The sequence below is a fragment of the Perissodus microlepis genome, chromosome 3 (assembly GCF_051167445.1).
Source record: "Perissodus microlepis isolate ML-2025 ecotype Zambia chromosome 3, ASM5116744v1, whole genome shotgun sequence".
NCBI classification, from domain to species: Eukaryota; Metazoa; Chordata; class Actinopteri; order Cichliformes; family Cichlidae; genus Perissodus; species Perissodus microlepis.
Window position 1 is genome coordinate 3,463,456 of NC_140463.1, and position 21,658 is coordinate 3,485,113.

The 21,658-nt window shown below is 38.8% G+C and overlaps 1 protein-coding gene across 1 annotated transcript; it reads right to left on the minus strand.

The window, feature by feature from the left end:
- Positions 1 to 13,658: 13,658 nt before the first annotated feature.
- LOC146389470 (putative C-type lectin domain family 20 member A) lies at positions 13,659 to 18,559 on the minus strand. Its single transcript, XM_084911345.1, has 4 exons — positions 18,421 to 18,559; positions 17,855 to 18,232; positions 14,470 to 14,826; positions 13,659 to 14,176 (listed from the first exon to the last, which is right to left on the minus strand). Exons 1-4 carry the CDS (start codon positions 18,488 to 18,490, stop codon positions 13,830 to 13,832), a joined length of 1,152 nt encoding a protein of 383 aa, XP_084767471.1. The 5' UTR covers positions 18,491 to 18,559; the 3' UTR covers positions 13,659 to 13,829.
- Between the last annotated feature and the right edge of the window lie 3,099 nt (positions 18,560 to 21,658).

Below are 21,658 nucleotides of genomic sequence, written 5' to 3' on the forward strand. Positions count from 1 at the left end.
AAACCTACTTTACCCTCTATCACTTTTGCCGGGTGAAATTTACCCGAACACATGCCTGTAGGAAAAAGCGGGATTGGGGTAGGGAAACACCCACGCCTTCAAAGACGTCAAAGACAATGCTGAAGCTAACCAGGGACTCACCACACTCAGACAAACGCAACATATTGAAAATTATGCAAATACATTTGCTCGGGTGAAAATCACCCGGCAATAGTGTTCTAGGGTTAAATGGAGCCTCTGCTCTTTGCACAGTCTTTAGTCAGAAATGAGCCAGTTTACAAAACTCCTCTCATGACCTGTTAATAAAACTATTTCTGTTTTTTTCTTTGAATTCTATCCATCCATCCATGTTCTTATACTTATCCAATTCAGGGGGGTTGGAACCCATGCCAGTTACCACAGTGTGAAAGGGGGGTACACCCTGGACAAGTCTGAAATCTGTTGCAGGGTTTTATTTCCCTTGTCAATGAAAAATGTTTTCAGCCCAGAGAGCACAGCTCTGCCTACAGTCTCCTCAGACAGACAGCTCGAGCTTCAAAGCAGAACATGATTATAGCTCATCACTCCCTGGATGATGGTGGTGTTAGCATTTTTATTCTCAGTGTCTGCAAATGCTTTCTTCTTTGTTGATGAATTCAGAAGTGATGTGAAGCGGCATGACAGTGCTTTTCATCTATGGAGTGAGACAGATGCCAGCTTGTGTTGTTGCTCTGGGTCCTCACTGTGTTTTGACTTTACTGTAAATCCATGTCGTTTTTCTCATGCATCATGTTTCCCTCTATCTTATACGTGTGTTTTTTTTTAACCTTCATCTTTCTGATTTATTATGGAAAATAAGTTTCAACTTCCTGTCTAGCTTCCCTCCTGCTTATTGTGTCCATGTGTGTCCTGAAGTTCAACAGCCCCAGTCCGAGGGAAGACTCAGCATCAATCAAACTGGTTAATTGTTTTTTATTGGTTCATATTATTTGAAACAAGGACAATGAATATGTCTATATAATACTACATACATCAGAGAGGTTTGGCTTCCCAAGATCTGCTAGTATTCAGGGACTCTGAGAGGAGAGCTGGTTTCATGTCTTAATTCAGTGAGTGTTCATTCCAAATGTTCCCTCAGACAAAACCTGTTGACATTAGATTCATATCAAAGGAAAGTCAATACTTGAAGGATGGAGGCAGAGGGCCAACAGAGTAACCAATAATGGAATGTGCTGCTGCCCCTCCCCCGCCATTCTCTACTGACAGATGGGTACACCTGTCAGGCACCTGAGCCTGTGCCAGAGACCAAATGCTGGGAACTGCCTCTGGCACGGGAGTGGTGCTAGCTCGAGCATACAGATTGTCATTTTAATATTAGACAAAGATAATGTGAGTAAATACAGAAGTTTTGATATCATGATTAATTAAGGGGGGAAAAGTTATCCAAACCTAGCTGCCCTGTGTGAAAGACCAATGTGAAACACAGCAGCAAGTCCACCTCTGGCTCAAATAAGCAAAATGAAGGTTTGGTCAGTCAAAGTCTGGACCGAGCTGCTTTGACATGACCTTAAACAGGCCATTCATGCTGAAAAACCCTCTGATGTGTTTGAATTAAAGCTATTTTTCAAAGAAGAGTGGGCCCACAGCAACATCCCAGTGATTTTTTAAAGCCAGTTATAATAAGCTCATTTGACAAATAAAGAAAGACATAACACAATGGGATATTCTGGTCCTTTCATTACTTGGAGCAGCCAAAGTGGTGAGGATGAACCTTCTTTGTCTTTTGTTTCTATTCCAAACGTTACCTGTAAGAGTCCCTCTGTCCACCTTTGATATACTAAATACACAAATCTCCACATTCATTTGGCAGAAAAAGAGACGCAGAATAAGACTTGGCACTCTGCCTGGGGCTGCCGAACTTAGAAATGACCAGAAATCTTGATCCAGATAGAACAAAGTACAGCTAAGAACATGTCTTATTAACACTACCTCTCATGAATGCAAAGTTGGTCAAAAACCCAACTTTGCATTCATGATTGGATAAAACATACTCTGAAGATGTGGAAAACAAGCATCTGTAGTCATTTATCTGTTTCAAAGGCCGTACCAGTGAGAGGCAATCTAGAATTCCAGCCTTCTGTGTGGGACAGTGGCTTTAAGACGTGGGCCAATCCAGGCCTTCATACAATATATCAAGTATTTAATGGAACAGAGCTCGAGTCATTTAACCAGCTTCAGAAACAGTTCCAACTCCCCTCTAAAGATTTAGATGGATATGTATGCAAAAGGCTCATAAATAAATGCTGCTAAAATAGGGATGTATTAAGGAGAAATGGGAACTAAACTTAAATGTTAAAATTACTGATGATGTATGTGTGGGAAGAGCTCTGCAAAAGCTGTCGCAAAGGAATAAACAGTCAACTGTGGAGAGAATTTGACTGGAAATTTTCATTCAGATTTTTAATACAGCTCTTGTTATCTACTCATATTATAAAGAACCTGATATAGAACTATGTTGGTGAAAATGTGGGAAAACAGGAGATTATTCACATACATTTTGGGATTGTCCATTAATCCAAGGATTCTGGATAAGAATCAAAAAAGAAACAGACAAAATCCTCCAACTTATTTCTCCACTAAATCCAATCACATCTCTTTTAGGATCTATACCTAGATAGACCTATAGTCCCGACAGAAACTATTCTAACAATACTCCTATTGATAGCTAAAAAAACAATAGGAGGAGAGTGACAGCAAGTTTGCAACTGAAACTGGACATCTTCCCACAGAGGTGGAGCTGTGTGACCAGATACCCCAGTGACTGAAACAGAATCCTGGAATGCTGTACTATAAGGTTATAAACTCCCCTTTTGAAATCTCTCTCTCGTTGGTCTTGGTCTGTTTGGTTTCCATGGTCCTATGTCAGAGAATGTTAACATCCTGGTTGCCTGCTCGTACTTGTTTTTGTTTTGCTAGTGCTTTTTTGTCATTGTCAGAGGAAAGATGTGAATCCTTAGTTTACTGGTTCTTGTAAGTCATGTGTATTCTTGCTTGCACTTTAAACAGTTATTTGGCTTAAAAAAAAAACACAAACACATTATTGTTTTTGATGCCGTGAGTACAGGCGGGTGTTACGCTGTACAGGACATATTGATGTTCCTTTTCTTGGACCTTCATCATCAAAGCACAACATCAACTATTTTTACTCAGATGTTGAATAGTGAAAACTGTGCATTAACCCAGGGAAGACTGTTATCACCTACAAAGTAACTACTGTACTGAAACACATCGCCACAGAGCTGTCTACTGCAGGGATAGTTCTCTCCTCATTTGACCTTGAACTTTTCTTATTCATCTGTGTGACCAGCCAACAGTTCTGGACAGAGGCTCCAAGCTGATACAGTCTGGTATCTGTAAGAAACCACAGCAGACAGGTAAACAGAACACTTGGATCATCCTTCTGACTGAGGTCACCTGCATGTTATGATCAGCATGTAGAAAGTGACCTGAAACAGAAACTGATCACCTGAGCCAAGACACCAACCGCTCACAGAGGACGAGCTGCAGCATGTTAGGATATGAGGAAATATTTCAGAAATATATGTTAATCATCAAATCAAGAGGAAACCAGCAGGAGCAGATACATGTGCAGGCAGAATGAAGAGCTGCTGCTGCGTTTACAGCCCCTCTGTAACACTTTGTCCAGCTTCTCCTGCTTACAGTGCAAGCTGCTGCAGGTGGAGGTTGGATGGTGTTGCTTAGAAGAGCTCCACAGTGACAGATGTGACAGGAAGTGTCTGAGTGTCTGCAGCCAAAATCAGGGCCAGTGCAATCTCCCAACATGTAGGAAAGTAGCTTCAGTGCGCCCTTTAATGTCTCCTTTAGCTGAGGAGAAACTGGAGCGTCCTTTATGAAAGGACAGATATTTGAACCAGCAGGGGGAGCTAATCAGTGGAATGTCTGGCCGTGACGCAGGTTAATGAATGAATCCAAGAGAAGAAGAACAACAGCAGCCTTTAGTCGTGGAGAGCTGATCTGTCAACTTATCAGAAGTTCAGTCCTGTAGGTTATTTAAGTCATTAGCTCCATTTAAGTCTTTAGCCTTTATTTTTCTTCTGTTGGCTTGCGCCTGTCAAATTGTCATTTGTTACACCGATGACAGTGGCCTCTTTGACTCCGCGCTCAAACCAGCATTCCTCCCTGTCCGCTGGTTTACATGAAAAGGGAAAGACCATCTCTGAATCGAGGAGGGGGCCTAAGGGTACATCTTTCGCCATCTTACAATGCTGTGATTGCCCAACTCTCTGTGAATGGTACTCATGGCCATTGATCAGTGGGCTTTGATCAGTGGTTATTGACCAGTGGGTTTTGGTCGGTGGTTGTTGATCAATGGTCATGAGAATTTGCATAATTAAGATTAAGGAACTGACCTCCCAGCCCATTGTTCCATCAGTGGGCTGGGAGGTCATAATGCAAATGTACTGTTTATAAGATTGGGGAAACCTGCAGTCAGCTGAGACTAGAGATGGCACGATACAACTTCTTTTATGTCCGATACCGATATCATAAATTTGGATATCTGCCGATACCGATATGAATCCGATATAGTGTTTTTTTAATCAATAAAACAGTTTTTTTAATATCTTGCTGCTTTTTGTATAAGTTCATACTCAAGTTAAAAAAAAACAAACACTAAAGCTATTCTGTTATACCTGTATGTAAAAAATACACTGCACCCAAAATATTTCATAGTTCAGCAACACTGATCAATCTAATAAACTTAAACCTACTCCATCCTCCCTATTCTGGTATTTTAAAGAGTACTTAGCAGAAATATTAAGCAACCTAACTAATAGGGTTCTAAAACTCCCAGCAAAAAAAAAAATAAATAAAAAAAAATAGGGAACCACCTCCCACCCTCCACCTCATGATGCTTAATTGACGTAATCAACTATACCCAACCCAAATCAAAGGTGAAACAGAGGTTGTTGATTGTCTTGCTTTTACTTTTGTCAGGAAATGTGCAACCAAATCCTGGCCCTGAACTGCAATATTCCCAGACTCCTTCTGATTTTAAAATAATGTCTGGTGTCAAATATATTCATCTTAATGTGCGCAGCCTACTACTGAAGATGGACATGGTCAAAATTTGGGTTAAATCTACAGATGCAGATGTTGTTATAATTTCTGAAACTTGGTTAACTAAATCTATTACTAATGAAGACATTAACATATATGGGTACAATGTATATCGCACTGATAGGCCAAAAAAAGGAGGCGGTGTAGCTATTTATGTTAAATCAAGATTTAATGCTTCGATTGTTCTGTCCCAATCGATATGCAAACAAATGGAGTTTTTGGCCTTGAATGTAGATATTGCTAATACTCTTTCGATAACCATTGCTGGGTGTTACAGGCCCCCATCTGCTTCAAAAGAGGCATTATCTTCATTAAAGCATCTTTTGGCTAAATTAAATTACACTGAATTACTAATGGCTGGAGATTTGAACTGGGACTGGCTAAATGCAACTTCTGGTGAATTTAAAGAATTTTGCGATTCAATTAATCTTATCCAGCTAGTCTATCTTCCTACCAGGCCAAATCTTAAATGCCCTGAAAAGTCCACATTAATTGATTTGGTTTTAACAAATGTACCTCATAAATTCTCTTCGCTTGGTGTCTTCTGTAATGACCTAAGTGATCACTGTGTTGTTGCTGTTTGTAGAAATGCTAAAATTCCAAAATGTAAGCCACGCATAGTGTGTAAAAGGAATCTTAAACAATTTAATGAACAGGCTTTTCATCATGATTTGTCAGTAGTTGATTGGGAAAAAATTGGACTATTACCAGATGTAGAGCTAGCTTGGACATATTTTAAGGAAAGCTTTATGGAAATTGTTAATAAACATGCCCCCTTACGGAAAGTTAGAATTAAAGGTCGAGAAAATCCCTGGTTTTCGCAGACACTCGCAGATAGCATAAACAATAGAGCATGGGACAAGGCGAGACAAACAGATATTTCCACTGATTGGTCTGTTTTCAAACAGCTTAGAAATAAATGCACTTCTCTTATTAAAAAGGCCAAATCTGAATACTTTTTGTCTGTCACCACTGAGAACCTCAACGATCCACAGAAATTTTGGAAAGTAATCAAGTCTTTTTCTGCCAATAAAATGACTCAAACCTTTCCTAAATTTGTTGTAAAAGACTCAGTCTCAATTAATGATAAAACTGAAATTTTGAATTGCTTTAATGAGCACTTTTTATCAGTGGGTTCCCTGTTTGATTCTGCAGAAACTTTTTTAACAAATTCTTGCCCAGAATTCTCTATGTTTTCTGGAGACCGTTTTAACTTTGTACCCTTTAGTGTTTATGAAGTGCATAAAGCTTTAAAGGCTTTGGATCACAGAAAACCTCCTGGTCCAGACTTGATGGAACCTTATTTTTTGAAGCTGGCAGCGGATTTTATTGCAGAACCACTCTCAATTCTATTTAATTTTTCAATTAAAACCAAAGAAATTCCATCGGTTTGGAAATCAGCTTTTGTTTTGCCTTTATTGAAAGGAGGTGATCCATCGGTGTTGACTAATTATAGGCCAATATCAAATTTGTGTGTTTTATCCAAAATCCTGGAATCTCTAGTTTGTGACCAGCTGAAAGAGTTTTTGTACTCTAATGATATTGTCTCCAAATTTCAGTCAGGCTTCAGGAAAAAACACAGTACTAACACTGCCACTATGAAAGTGATAAATGATATTATTGTGGCACTTGATAAGAAATTGTACTGTGCGTCACTCTTTATTGACCTCTCAAAAGCTTTTGACACTGTTGATCATGCTGTCCTAAAAAACAGACTGCTCAGCCTTGGATTGTCAGAACATGCAATAGCGTGGTTCTCAAATTATCTGAATAATAGAACCCAGTGCATTAAACTTGAAGGTCTTTGTTCTAAATTTGTTGCTGTCCACAAGGGGGTGCCACAGGGCTCAGTTTTGGGTCCCCTTCTGTTCCTTTTATATATCAATGACTTGGGTCAAAATGTCACAGACACAAATTTGCATTTTTATGCTGACGACACAGTTATTTACTGTTATGGATCATCTCTTGCTCAGGCCATTGAAACCTTACAGAAAGCCTTTGTTGCTTTCCAGCATTCACTTATCCAGCTAAAATTAGTTCTCAATGCTGACAAGACTAAGCTAATGTTGTTTTCTAAGTCAAAGAAGGTCCCGGAGCCTATTCCAGTGGTGTCCACCCTTGAAGGAAATGTCATAGAGATAGTTCATGAATATAAATACCTTGGTGTCTGGATTGATGACTCCTTCACCTTTAAACCACATATAGAGAGACTTGTAAAGAAACTGAGACTTAAACTTTGTTTTTTCTTCCGTAATAAACAGTGCTTTTCTTTTGCAGTAAAAAAACGTCTTGTCACTGCAACCTTTTTATCTGTGTTAGATTATGGTGACATTCTGTATATGAACGCTTCTTCTTCATGTCTTCTAATGTTGGACACGATGTATCATGCTTCCTTGAGGTTTATTACCAATGTAGATATCTGACCCATCACTGTGACTTGTACTTAAGAGTAAAATGGCCTTCTTTGGCCATTAGAAGACAGGGGCATTGGTACACTTTTATTTACAAAGCTATGCTTGGATTGCTGCCTCCTTATATTTGTACTTTGGTCACAAGGACAAATAGTGGTTCTTACTCCTTGCGTTCAAATGATCAGCTGTTGCTGTCTGTTCCCCTTGTCCGCACAGAGTTGGGTAAGAAAGCCTTTGTCCACTCTGCGCCTTTTTCGTGGAACCTGTTACAGAAAGACTGGAAACTGACTGAACTGTTGTCTTTAAATGTTTTTAAAACTAAACTCAAAGGCCTACAGACTGCCTCAATAATGTGTAATTGTTTTGTGTAATTTTTTAACTTTGTTTGTTCGTATGTATTTGTTTGGAAATGTGCTGCCTCTTGGCCAGGACTCCCTTGAAAAAGAGGTTTTTGATCTCAACGGGACATTCCTGGTTAAATAAAGGTTAAATAAAATTTAAAAAAAAATTTGATGCAGTGTGAAAAAAAAATACACAGAAATCAGTTATTTTTCAAGAATAATCAAATAGATTCAACATCTTTCTTCAACAAAATTGCAGACTGCACAGATGGTACCTTCCCAAAGGAAAAAGTACTATAGCTTACTAGGGTATATTAGACTTAATAGTTACTATATACAGTAATGGACTTCTATGCATTTTACATCAGATTAAAACTTTGGGTGTAAGATTCAGATAATTATTTATTAAAAGCTAGACATTTTAAATTAGAATAAGTATGTCTTTGTGCCCCCCTTTTCCCTGTTCATCCCCTATCGGCCCCCCTGGCAAAACTTTCCTAGATCCGCCCCTGCACAGTTACCAGCCGTCAGCTACGTAGAAAAATATCCTGGTGTAGAAAGTAATATTAAACAAATTCTAACAACAGCTTATCAAATTTAAACGTGCTGCTGTTGTTCAGCCGCTGGTTTCCTCTTTCTGGCGCGAAGTGAGCAATAAACAAACAAGAGAGGCGGACTCACAACAGAAAAGCAGATCAGCTGATCATTAAGCAGTTTCATGATTGAAGTAGCAGCAGGAGAGGGAGAGAGAGAGGCAGTCGCTCCATATATCTGTTGTTAAGCTTGGCCTGCTTGTCTGTGATATAACTGACCACTTACCAGTTTTTACTTTGTGTGACTGTGATTTTAAAAAAATAGATACCAAGATCATGATAGCAAAGCGAATAATAAATGAAGAAGCAATTCATGCTTTCAATTTCGATTTAGTACAACAAGATTGGAGTTCGGTGTATGAAGAGTCAGATGTGGACAAGGCTTATGATAATTTTCTAGATATTTTTACTATGTGGTACAATAAACATTGCCCTGTAAACGAACACATGACAAAGAAAAAAAGATAAAAAGTCCTTGGCTCACAAAAGGAATTATTAATGCTTGCAAAAAGAAAAACAATCTGTATAAACAGTTCATCAAAGTAAAAACAAAAGAAGTGGAACAAAGATATAAAGCATATAGAAATAAATTGACTGATATTATAAGAACGAGCAAACAACTTTATTATAGAAGAAGATTACATGAAAATAAAAACAATATAAAAGGAACTTGGGATGTGTTAAACAACTTAATTAAACAAGGATCTTCTGGAACATCATATCCTGAATATTTTACTCATGCAAATGGTGAAAATCACAACATGAGTAACATTGTCGATGGGTTCAATAAATTCTTCATAAATGTTGGCCCTGAACTAGCAGCGGACATCCCGTGTCATAAAAATGAAAATATCAGTAATATAAAATCAAATCCCTTTTCACTGTTCCTCTCAGCTACAAAATGAGCAAGAAGTAATAAATATCACATTAAAATGTAAAAGTAAGTCTTCAATGGATTATCATGACATAAATATGTCTGTAGTTATACAGGTTATTCTGAATATTGCTAGTCCCTTAACATATGTCAGTAATTTATCATTTCAGTCCGGTTGTTTTCCAAAAAAAATGAAAATTGCGAAAGTAATACCACTATATAAAAGTAATGACAAACACAGTTTTACCAATTATAGGCCTATTTCTCTACTGCCTCAATTCTCAAAAATTCTAGAAAAACTTTTTAGTTCAAGATTAGAAAAATTCCTTGAAAAACATCAAATAATAAATGTTGGTCAGTATGGCTTCAGAACGCAAAGAACCACTTCAATGGCGATAATTGAGGCAGTAGAAGAAATTACTGATACACTGGATAAAAATAAATATGCAGTTGGTATTTTTGTTGATCTCAAAAGGCCTTCGACACAATCAATCACTCAATTTTATTGGATAAATTGGAAAGATATGGTATTCGAGGGAAAGCTGGTAACTGGTTAAAAAGTTACCTAACGGGTCGGGAACAATATGTTAGCATAGGGCATTACCATTCAGAAAAACTTGGTATTACATGTGGTGTTCCCCAAGGGTCAGTGTTGGGACCAAAACTTTTCAATATATACATAAATAATATTTTTGATGTTTCTCAAGTACTTAAACTCATACTGTTCGCAGATGACACCAACATATTTTTCAGTAGCGATGATTATACTGATCTTGTAATGACCGTAAACAGGGAGCTAAAATTAATAAAAAAAAATGGATGGACATAAATAAATTATCATTAAATATAAATAAAACTAAAGCAATGTTTTTTGGTAATTTAAAATATAATATAGAATTACTAATTATCATTGAAGGTGTACCAATTGATAATGTGAGTGAAAACAAATTTTTGGGAGTCGTAATTGATAATAAAATTTCATGGAAACCCCACGTCAGACACATAAAAACCAAAATTTCCAGAAGCCTCGCAGTTTTGAATAAAGTGAAACAATTCCTTGATAAAGATGCACTTCGTACTCTGTACTGTACCCTGGTTCTTCCATATCTTACATATTGTGTGGAAGTGTGGGGAAATACATATAAAAATACAACTAATCCATTAGTCACAGTACAGAAACGAGCACTGCGTATTATTCACAAGGCTGGTTATTTAGATCATACTCACAAACTCTTTCTTCAGGCAAAGTTACTTAAATTCCAGGATCTGGTTAATTACAATACATCCATAATTTTGTATAAAGCTTTTACTAAACTTCTACCGGCAAATTTACAAACTAGATTTGAAATTCGAGAAAAGGTTTATAATGTGAGAGGATTTGGAGAATTCAAATTACCCAGAACTCGAACAACCCGTAAAGGTTTTTGTGTGTCTCTATGTGGTGTGAAAATCTGGAACAGTCTGAGTTTACAATTGAAACAATGCAATAATATTCATAGATTTAAATTTCTCTACAAACAGTTGGTCTGGTCACAGTATACTCAATGATGGGTTTTAGTGTGCTCTGTAATGTTTGTTCTCTTACCATTGCTGGTATGGATTCCAAGAGAGGAAAAAAAAAAAAAAAAGAGTGTGCGTATGTATGTATATATACGTGCATGTGTGTGTAGATATATATGTATGTATGTATATGTATGTGTGTTTGTTACTTGTAATTATTACTGCCTGTTACCTGTGGTAATGCAATTTATAATTTATATATTCTGTATTCAGTTATGAAGGCTCTAGTTGTTGTTTGCGAGCTGCCGTTTAGATGCTTGTTTGTGCCCGGGGCTGTTGATGGGTCTGTATGCAATGATGGGCGTAGCTGCGGGAAGTTTATTGGTTTTTTTTTGTTGATGAGTGAGTATAGGGGTGGGATTTAATAAGTTTTCTTCGTCCCACTCCTTTTTCAGGCAATTTTTGTTTTTTTGTTTTGTGCATTTTTAGAAAAAAAAAAAAAAAAAAAAAAAGCTTAACGCGGGAATGCTTTACAAACATTCAGAGATGAACTTACACACTTGCTTTACTTCTCTCTGGGATAACTTCCTCGGAGATGAAATGCCGGATTGCTAGCGAGGCTACAAATACACACAGCCGCTCTATCACGTGACCCGCACTGCTGTGATGTGCTACGGTTATGAGCCGAGTTACGCCATGTCGCAAGTTTTGCGAGGTGCTTTTTTGATATTTAATGGATCGGATTACATTTTTTTTATTTTTCTCCGATATCCAATCCAGTAATTTACGTCAGTATCGGACCGATACCGATACGTAATATCGGATCGGTCCATCTCTAGCTGAGACTGAAGAAGTCACTTGGCTGAGTGACGAAATGTTTCTCCCACAAAACGCTACGTCCAGATGAACAGAATCAACTGTTGGAGGTTTGTGCTTTCAGATTTGTTTTTATATGAATGAGTGCAGCCTGAGAAAACCTCTGACTCTATCACACCATTCACAGAGCACACGTCCTGTTTGTCACTCATATAGATTTCAAAGGACTTCCCTTCATAATAAAACACTGAATCACAATAAATTGGAAAAATCTCTTCAGACTTCTGAGAAAACTCCATAAACAATCTTCAAATGTATGTTAGTGCAACAGAAGCAGCTGCAAAACTTTGTAGCTGCATCATTATTCCCCATTTACTTAATTCAGTTCATTGTTAGAGAACCAAATCACAACCACAGTTTTTTTCAGCGTGCTTTATATTGTAAGGTAAAGACCCGACACTACCATAGGGCCAAAAGATCCTACAGTCACAGATTTTCAGGCAGCTGAACTCTTAAGTTTGCTCTTCAGTTGGGTAGAACTGCCTTTTTGTCAGTAGCCAGCTGCTAAATGCTAACATACAGAAGCTGCTCCACATATGGCTGGCTTATAGATTTTTTTTGTGTGTGCCTTCATCGCACTCACCCACCCAGAAGCACACGAGAGACTCCTTTTGTTCTGGACACACCTTCATGAACCCACACAGGCTATTTGGGCAACACATCTTAACTCTTCATAGAGGTTATACTCATGCCTTGGAAATGTAGACAGAGCTCTGACGCATCGAGGACAAAACCAAAATGATAATAATTGTATATTATTCAAAGTTAACACTGGGCAGTAAGTGCAGGCTAAACGGGGTACGTTCCTGTGTAGCAGCAGAAGCATTGTAGGAGACAGAGATGGCACTTTTTTTTTTTTTAGACATAAAGGTCGTGGTGGAGGTTGAACTATCAGGGGAAAAGCTTTTAAAGTCACGTTCTTAGCGGAGATTTGGGTGAATACTCTGAACATCGATATTTTTTTTTGTCCTGTTGACTTTTGACGTTTAGATAATTCATCAAAAATAATTTCAAATCTAAGTGCTTGGATGTATTTTAATATGTCTGCTAAGCAGATGTTCCAGCTTTATATCAAATAGTGGTTAGTGTGTTGGAGAAACACTCCAGTGTGCAGATTGCAGTGCAGCACAGTTTTCTCATCAGAATCAGAATTCTGATTCTAATTAATACTGTCATTACACGAACTGGCGATAATTCCATATATTTGTGGTATGTGTTGTGTGTACCTGTAAAGTGGTTTTAGTGTGACATGTAGTGTATGGTTTGCTGTGGACAGTCAGGGACTGGCTCGGTATCATCTGTGGAAATACATGTTAGTTTGATGTTAACTTATTTTATCATTAGGTGGTGCTGTTTGTATTTGTTCCTGTGAAAGCTGTAACAGTGACAGACTTGGTTAGATGAAGGTGTGAAATTCACTTCACACGCACACACACAGAGTTCTTTATAGCCAGATGCCACGTTTATTTTGAGTTTTCATTTGTTGTGACAGTCCACAGTCTGGACAGCTCCGGTCTCAGCTGTTCCCAGCTTCCCCTCCGCTCCTCTCCTGTCTCACTAAAAAAGGAAACCGTCATCAGGCCAAACGCCATCAGCTGTGTTCTCACCTGCCTCTCCAGCACCCTCCCGTTGAGCTCACTGCACCACTCCTCCCCTGCAGCCGAGCCCGGGACCACACCTCCACCACAGAAGGTTTATTTGGCTACATCAACAAACATGATCAGATTATAGAGCTCATATGGAGTCATGACACAAACATGGTTTTACCTGCTTTTAGTGACAGGCTTTGTAATTCAAGCTGAGGATACAATGGTGTGATACAAAGATTTACAGCACATGAAGCAGAAACATTAAAACCATCACCATATCTGAACTAAATCAAAACAAATATCCTGCTACAGTTTAATAATGAACCAATGAAGGAAGAAACCAAGATGTTCCTGACTCTGGTAAAGGAGAGGAAATGAAACACAGACTGCTCTCTGCAAATATCTAACCTGCAGGTAACAATCTGTTGGTCATTTTCAAACCCGAGACTGTAAACACTGAGCAGAAACACAGAGTTCACCCCAGAAAATCTACATGTGCAGCTAAGAAGTGACTTTAGGTTTAAACTTTAGTGTTTTATACAAATAAAATTAAATGTCTCATTTTTCCTCTGACTGACCCACTCGTGCTGCCCTCCTGTGGTCATGGCTGCAGACATACCACAGTCTTCAGTCCTTCCCCCTGAAGCCCACCTCTCAAAGCACACTACATAATCAGTGACCCAAAGCCACAAACGTGCAGCACAGCTGTACTGCAGTCCCAGCCACACGAAAGGAGTCGAGGCGTTTTTGGCTCTTTCCTGGACCCATCGCTGCTCCTCAGGGTTGCTGATTGAAACCAGGTCATGGTGTTTCTGTCTGCAGTAATTCAAGGCTTCCTCCCAGGTTTTGTTTTCCCTGATCAGAATCAGATTATCTGCCATAAAATCAGAGAAAACATGAAATCAGTTAAATCTGGACTTCAAGTCTCTGGATGTTTGGTCCAGTTTCACTGGAAGAACAAAATAAAACATTTCAGTGATTCTTCAGATGAATCAGTCGCTCTACAGAGAAATCTCTGTTCCAACCATCAGCTAAACATCTTCACCTCTGACAGAAGTTCAACATACATGCAGAAATAAGTGGCTGAAGAAACATACTGACCCAAATCAGTGATTCCAGCAGTTCATCTATTGGACAAACAGCTGAGATAAATCTGTGTAAACTCACCATCATAGCAGAAGAAAGGCTTTCTTTGGTCACATCCAGCAGAGCTCCATCTTCCTGATCTCTCTAACAGAGTCGTAGCACATGTCCTGTTGTTTAGTCCATCATTAAATGAGTCCATGTCCCAGTATCTGAAAGAGAAGTTACTCCCATCTGACCACCTCCAGCTGTCTCTGAACAGGCCGATCCACAAGTTCACCTTAGGGGCTTTAGAGTTCAGCAGCTTCTTAAACTCTTCACTGTATATCTGATCGAGTCCACTGGCCAGGTCGCTGTGATGCTGTCTGCAGTAGCTCTGAGCCTGAGTCCAGGTCTTCTTCGCCATAATCAAATGAAAGGTTTTGTTGTCTTTCATTGTTTCTGTCAACAGAAAAACAAAAAAACATCATCTTTATCAACTAATTTGTCTTTTTCTTTCTCAGCAAAAACAAACATTTTATTGTCTCTATATCTATTCAAACTTTCTTATCTTGTAACAGTTTTTATTCATTATTAGGAAAAGCAGAAAAACATAACAAAACAGACAAACAAGAAATGAAAAAACACCCAAAGGAAATCACATACATTAAAGTCATTACCTACTGTTAAGGGTTCAAATATTGATCTCCACAGGACTACCTAAATAGGGGGGGAGAAAATAAAAAAATAAATAAAAAAAAAGAAGAAAAAAATAAAAAATATGTTTTTCATCCATTTACCCACAGATTTAGAAAAAAGAGTGAACTGTTGTCCTTCACGCTCACTTCCTATTTACCTATTGTCCTATTGAGGACATCTTAAAAGCAAGAGGGTAGGCCGAGAAGAAAATAGCCGGGGTCCCCTTGGATCCGATTCTTAAAAATATTAGTTAGTTCTTGAGATGTGGATCTCAAAAATCTTTTGATGAGTTTGCATTCCCAAAAGTAATGAAAAAAAGTTTCTTTCTGACATTGACTACAGAAGGGGGAAATATGAGGTGTGATCTTATGCAAAACATTAGGAGCTATGTATAGGCAGAATAGGATTTTGTATTGGGTTTCTCGCAAGCAGTTGCAAGTAAAAGTGGATCTAACTATGTTAATGGATCCTTTCCACTCCTCTTCGGTATCTTGAATATTAAGATCTCTCTCCCATTTATGAATAGCGCTCAGTGTGCTGCTACTGAGAGTATATAGAAGAGAATAAAAAGCGGAAATGAAATGGGTTCTGTCTTTTCGCTTAATGAGAAATGTCTCCTTATCATCATATAAAATGATTTCTGAACACTGTGGAGTTTTGGAATGAACAAAATTACGAACCTGGAGAAAGCCAAAAAATGGTCTCTAGGAATATTAAAATCTGACTGTAATTGCTCAAAGTTCATCAGTGTGTTGTTTTGAAACAAGTCGCCAGTTACCCTTCATCCGTTTTTATGCCACATATGCAAATTCCCTGCTGACTCAGCCTCAGGATGTCCAAAGGCAAGAATGAAGCGCATCAGTGGTCATGTGCGCATCACGCAGAGGCAGAGTGAGAGGCAAAAGGCGGCAGAGCATGGCAGGCGGTCGTGGCTCAAGAGTTGGCAGTTTGTCTTGTAATCGGAAGGTTGCCGGTTCGAGCCCCGGCTCGGACAGTCTCGGTCGTTGTGTCCTTGGGCAAAACACTTCACCTACCGCCTACTGGTGGCGGCCAGAGGGGCCGATGGCGCAATATGGCAGCCTCGCTTCTGTCAGTCTGCCCCAGGGCAGCTGTGGCTACAACTGTAGCTACCTCCACCAGTGAGTGAGTGAATAGTGGAATTGTACAGCGCTTTGAGGATCTCGAAAAGCGCTATATAAATGCAGTCCATTATCATTTTTAGTTGTGATTACGTGAGCGTTAATGAACCTGTAAGTGTTATTATCTTTGACAAGTTAACTGGTATGATAATAGCTATAGTTGTTTGTGCCACAGATTGTGCCCGTTAAAGCTATTTAGCCAACTTATGGTTTTACACTGACCCCTTGTGGACATTGTAAAATATTGCTGTGTCTGAGTAGATGATGTGTTATGATTGTTTCTTAGTTATCTTTGGCCCTACTAATTATAGTATTACCTGTTTCTCATATATATACTGCATCTGCTACAACTATAAGTTCACATCTGGCTGCATCACATTTGGTTTAAACATGTTAAGCTCTGATGTAACCAATTCCTCCATGGAGCTTAATTAAAGTCCTGCACTGCTGCAGTCTTTCAGACCGAAGACTTAGGCCAGACTTGTATACCCAGAACTTCCAGTATATATATTCTACACCACGCATCGAACATACTGCGAGACATTCCTGGAACAAAGTCTTTGTTTCTCAATAAAGGAGTCACGAATGAAGTGCAGTCTTCTCTACCCAACCTCTTACGCATTTCCATCCAAACCCTTATTGTATTATAAATAATTGGGAATATTCTTAATCTCAGTTTGTATTTTTTTTTGTCACAGACAGCTAAGCTCCAAAGGGAAGAAGGTGAAGTAGACCAAGAGTCTAGGTGGGAATGAGAATTTAGATAAGCATGTAGCCACTCCCATAAAACACAGCCATGACATGCCCAGTTATAAAAACTTTAATTTGGTAACCCTAAGCCTCCCCTATCTGTAGGCAGTTGTAAAATTCTAATTCCTAATCTAGGTTTCTTGCCATGCCAGATACATTTTAAAAAGACTTCTTCTATATCACAAGAAACTTTCTGGGTTATCCATAGAGGTAACATTTGTAGGGGATATAATAAACGTGGGACAATATTCATTTTTATTAGGCTCAAACGCCCCATAAGAGAAAGAGGCATCTATCTAAATCTTAATAGATTTTAATTTTTTAAAACTGGTGATAAGTTCAGTTTCCATAAGTCTTTAAGAACTGGTGTAATGTTCAGCCCAAGGTATGTGAAGCCACTAGGGGAACATTGAAAGGGATTAGAAATATCTGGCAAAGAGTTAATCTGATCACCCAGCGGCAAGACTTCTGATTTCCCAAAATTAATTCTGTAACCAGAGAATGAGCTGAACTCATATATAATGGGCATAATGGCTGGTATTGGTAGTTCTGGTTTTGAAAAGAACAACAGAATATCATCAGCAATGCTATCTTATGATTTGTTTCACCCACTGTTGTACTGTGCACATCTTGGTGCTGGTGAATGGCCTCAGCTAGAGGTTCAAGTGCTAATGCAAAGAGGAGAGAGGACAGAGGACAGCCCTGCCTCGTAGCTCTTTGCAGTGGAAACACTGATGATTGTACATCCTTAGTTATAACACAAGCTTCTGGAAGTTTGTGGACAGCTAATTTGTCTCATTCTTCAAACTGTGTCTTTCAGGAACATATGATACAACACAGATTATAAACTAAATTATAACATTATTAAATATTTTATTATATCACTGTCCACATATCCTCACCGTCATAGCAGATGAACTGAGATGTGTGAGTACATGGGTAATCAGCCCATTTGTCTTCTATTATCACACAGTTCTCAGGGGTGCCACCATAATCATTTGGCTCTCCAGCTCCCCAACAGCTCTTATTTTCAGTGTATTCCTCCCCCGGCAGAGACCAGTGCCACCTCCTGTTGTCTCTTCCTGGCTCGCTGTACAGTCCAATCCAGGCTTGTGTTTGACTCTGTGCAGAGTCTTGAAGTCTTCTCATGTCTGTCAGGTCAAACACTTTGGCCAGGTCTGTGTAGCTCTCTCTGCAGTATGCCCGTGCTTCATCCCAGCTCATCTCTTCTTTAATAAAGTGGTACTCATACAGCTGACATGTGATGAAGACACACTGACCTAAAACAGAAGAAATACTGTTGAATATCTGCTGATACAAGCAGGAAACTCATGTTCCCATCAAACTGTCCAGTTTACAGGTGGATCCTTGATTTTCTCAGTAAGAGTTCATTTGTTTAATGAGTCCTGATCAAACTAAAGGATTTTAGGTGGAAACAATCAGGAGCCCTGGTAAAATGATCACTCACCCATCAGAAGAAGCAGAAACAGACTCCACTGCATCGTCGCTCTGTCACATGAAAATGACTTTTCTGTCATTTGGAGGAAACAATGAATCCAGCAGCTCTTCAGTGTTTGATGGACACGCAGCACTTTATATTAAACACAGATATCTAGTTTGTCACACACTGCTGTAAGAAATATATGATTATTCTTAATAAATGATCATCTGTTTAAAATTGTCCATGAAGAAAGAAGCAATAGTTCAAATGTGGTCCACACAGCACCTCTGTACACAAACATGAAATGGGCCTGCAGGTTTGAAACTTACATCTGGTTCTTCTCTGGTGTTCATGCAGACAGCTCTGCAGTAAATAATTATCTGTACTAACACACACGCTCTGTGTACTCAGCATTTGAATATGAACAAACAGTTTTTACCCCTGACTCAAAGACACACTGTTAATATGAGTTATATACAGACTCATTTACATATTGCTATGGAAAGAAGAAAGAAGAAACACTGGACTGTCTAAGAAGCAGAAAGAGGAAGTTTCATTCTAATATCTAAATATGACTTCCTTGTTTGTTTGGTGGTGCAGGTGCAGGGGAGTGCTGTGACAGCAGAGGTACGCATGGACAAGTCTCCACTCTGTGACAGAGACATGAATATGAGTCTGTTGATTTTTGAAAATATAAACATAACGCTGCCTGTACTGATCAATATCGCTGGATCGCTCTGATGCTGACATGATCTTATAAACCTATCAAAGACTTTTTGCATGTACTGACGCAGCAGTCAATCCTGTTCAAGCTCGCCCTCCAAATTCACCCATCATCAGGTTGTCGTCCATCGTTGAGTTTGTAGAGCTCAATAAATGTCTGTCAGTGCTGATTATTCAAACTGTGTTTAAAACGTGACTCATTCATTGTCAAAAATATCTCCTCTGGATATGCAATTGTTTTTAATACAGTGGCTTGCAAAAGTATTCGGCCCCCTTGAACTTTTCCACATTATTATTATTATTATTATCACAGTATTTCAATATTAAGATACAGACTTCCCCCCCATGACACAAAGACACAGTGTAGATATGGGGTTATGAAAGGACTTGTTTATATTTCACCATGGAAAAGGAAAACAATGGAAAACAAAGGAAAACAATGAACTTTGGACTGCCTAACAAGCAGAAACAGGAAGTGTGATTATAATGTCTAAATATAACTTTTTACTGTTCGTTCAACATTTTTATATGTGATGCTGGTGGAGGGGAAAGCTGTGACAGCAGCCTATGACTCGATTTTACATCTCAGGTTTTAAATACCAGTCCCTACATTTGAAAATTAAGCATGTATGAAAGTACATGTCAATATCACATTTGGTTTTCAGTAAATTCTGAAGAAATAATTAAATTATCAACCTTTCCTTCTAACTTTATATTACATCATTGAAAGAGTCTCCACTCTTACACCTGTAGGTGTAACTAGACTGCAGAGTCCTGGCGTTAGCTCTTCTGTGTTGTGCCATCCTTGGGGTGGACCAGTTTTTGGCACAGCATGCTTTCGGTTTAAAACCCACTCATACAAACTTAAAGAAGCTTGGAAAGGACCTCTTTGAGTTTCTTGAAGATGTTTCACCTCTCATCAGATGACGTTTCTCCGGACCCTGCAACCTTTCAGGTAAATTTATTTCTGATGGTTCACAGTAAAGCCTTGCAGGAACACAGGTTTGATTGTCAGGTCCCAGGACCCTGAGACTGGACGTCTGTTATTTACACTATAATGGATTAATACTCGGGTTTTTACCTTTACTGTTTCTCAAAGGGTTAAAAGTGATGACGATTTAGACTTTAGCTGCAGGATATTTTATTCAAGCCGTTTAGCACGAGCAAAGCAAAAGAAAAAGCGAATAAATAAAAGTCACAGTTTAATAAATCACCTGAATTACACTAATCGACTTAATCTACTTTGAGCTGATGTTGATTTTGTTCTTATTTATGGAGGAGAAAGGCAGAAGAAGATAAAGCACAACAGGATCCAAGGATGTTCTTATCTCTGTGTTGATGATATTTGACTAGTTGATGATAGTCACCCAACAGGAAAGCAAGAGTGATGTAACCCCCAAATCCTCCTGAATTAATCGTCTAGTATGGCAACAATGAGCAGAGAAAAAGCCAAAAATACAAAATCAATTTGCAGGTTCACAGTTTGGGCTGCGGTTGATTGCTCTGCCATCATCTTACATTTAGTTTTAGTTAACTAAAAAAAAGATTATGATCACGGTAGAGTAAACACAGGAGAAGATTAGACACCGAGGTAGGGACAAACCACGATCACTCAGAACTGAAGGGTATTAAACTTCATGAAAGAACTAAGAACCTCAGAGCTGGAAACTAAACGATCCCATAAGACGTCCTATGTACACTAAAACCAGACATAAACCTCTCAAAGAATCTAACCCAACTGAGAATATCATTAACAGACAGTCCAAAACATAAACCTGGCTAACTGACCCAGGGCCGTAACAGCAGGTCTTTGTGATTTGTTTTCCAGCTTTTCAGAGCTACAGACTGAAGTTTCTGGCCATTTTTCTTTACATAATCTCTCCAGTTCAGTCAGTTCGGATGGAGAGTGTTGGTCTTCCCACAGTTTTTCAGCAGTATTATAATCTGGACTTTGACTGGGCTGTTCGAACACAAGAATATACTCTGATCTGAAAGCACTCCATTGGAGTTCTAGTTCTATTAGGGTCATTTTCCTGTTTGAAGGTGAACCTCTACCACAGTCTCCAGTCTTTTGCAGCCTCTACAGGTTTGTTTTCAGTATATTTATCTCCATCCTTCCTCCCATCAGCTCTGAGCACCAGCCCTGTCCCTGCTGAAGAAATGCTGCCAACACCATGCTCCACTGTGGGGATAGTGAGGTCAGGATCCTGTGGAGTGTTAGGTTTCCACCACTCGTAGTGTTTTGCATATAGGCCATGAAGTTCAGTTATGGTTTGACCAGACCATCTTCTGCAGAGTAAAGGAGGGTGACTGCAAATGCATGCCAAACATTTCAGACTTTTATTTGTAAAAACTTTTGAACACAATGGATAATTTTCCTTCCACTTCACAATCCTGAGATAATTTATGATGGTCTATCACACATTTAAACACAATTAAGGTTGTGGTGGTAACATAATCAATATGTACAAGTTTAAAGGGTATAAACACTTTTTCACTGAACACGTTGAGGTATATAGCATGTCCAGAACATTTAAAATAC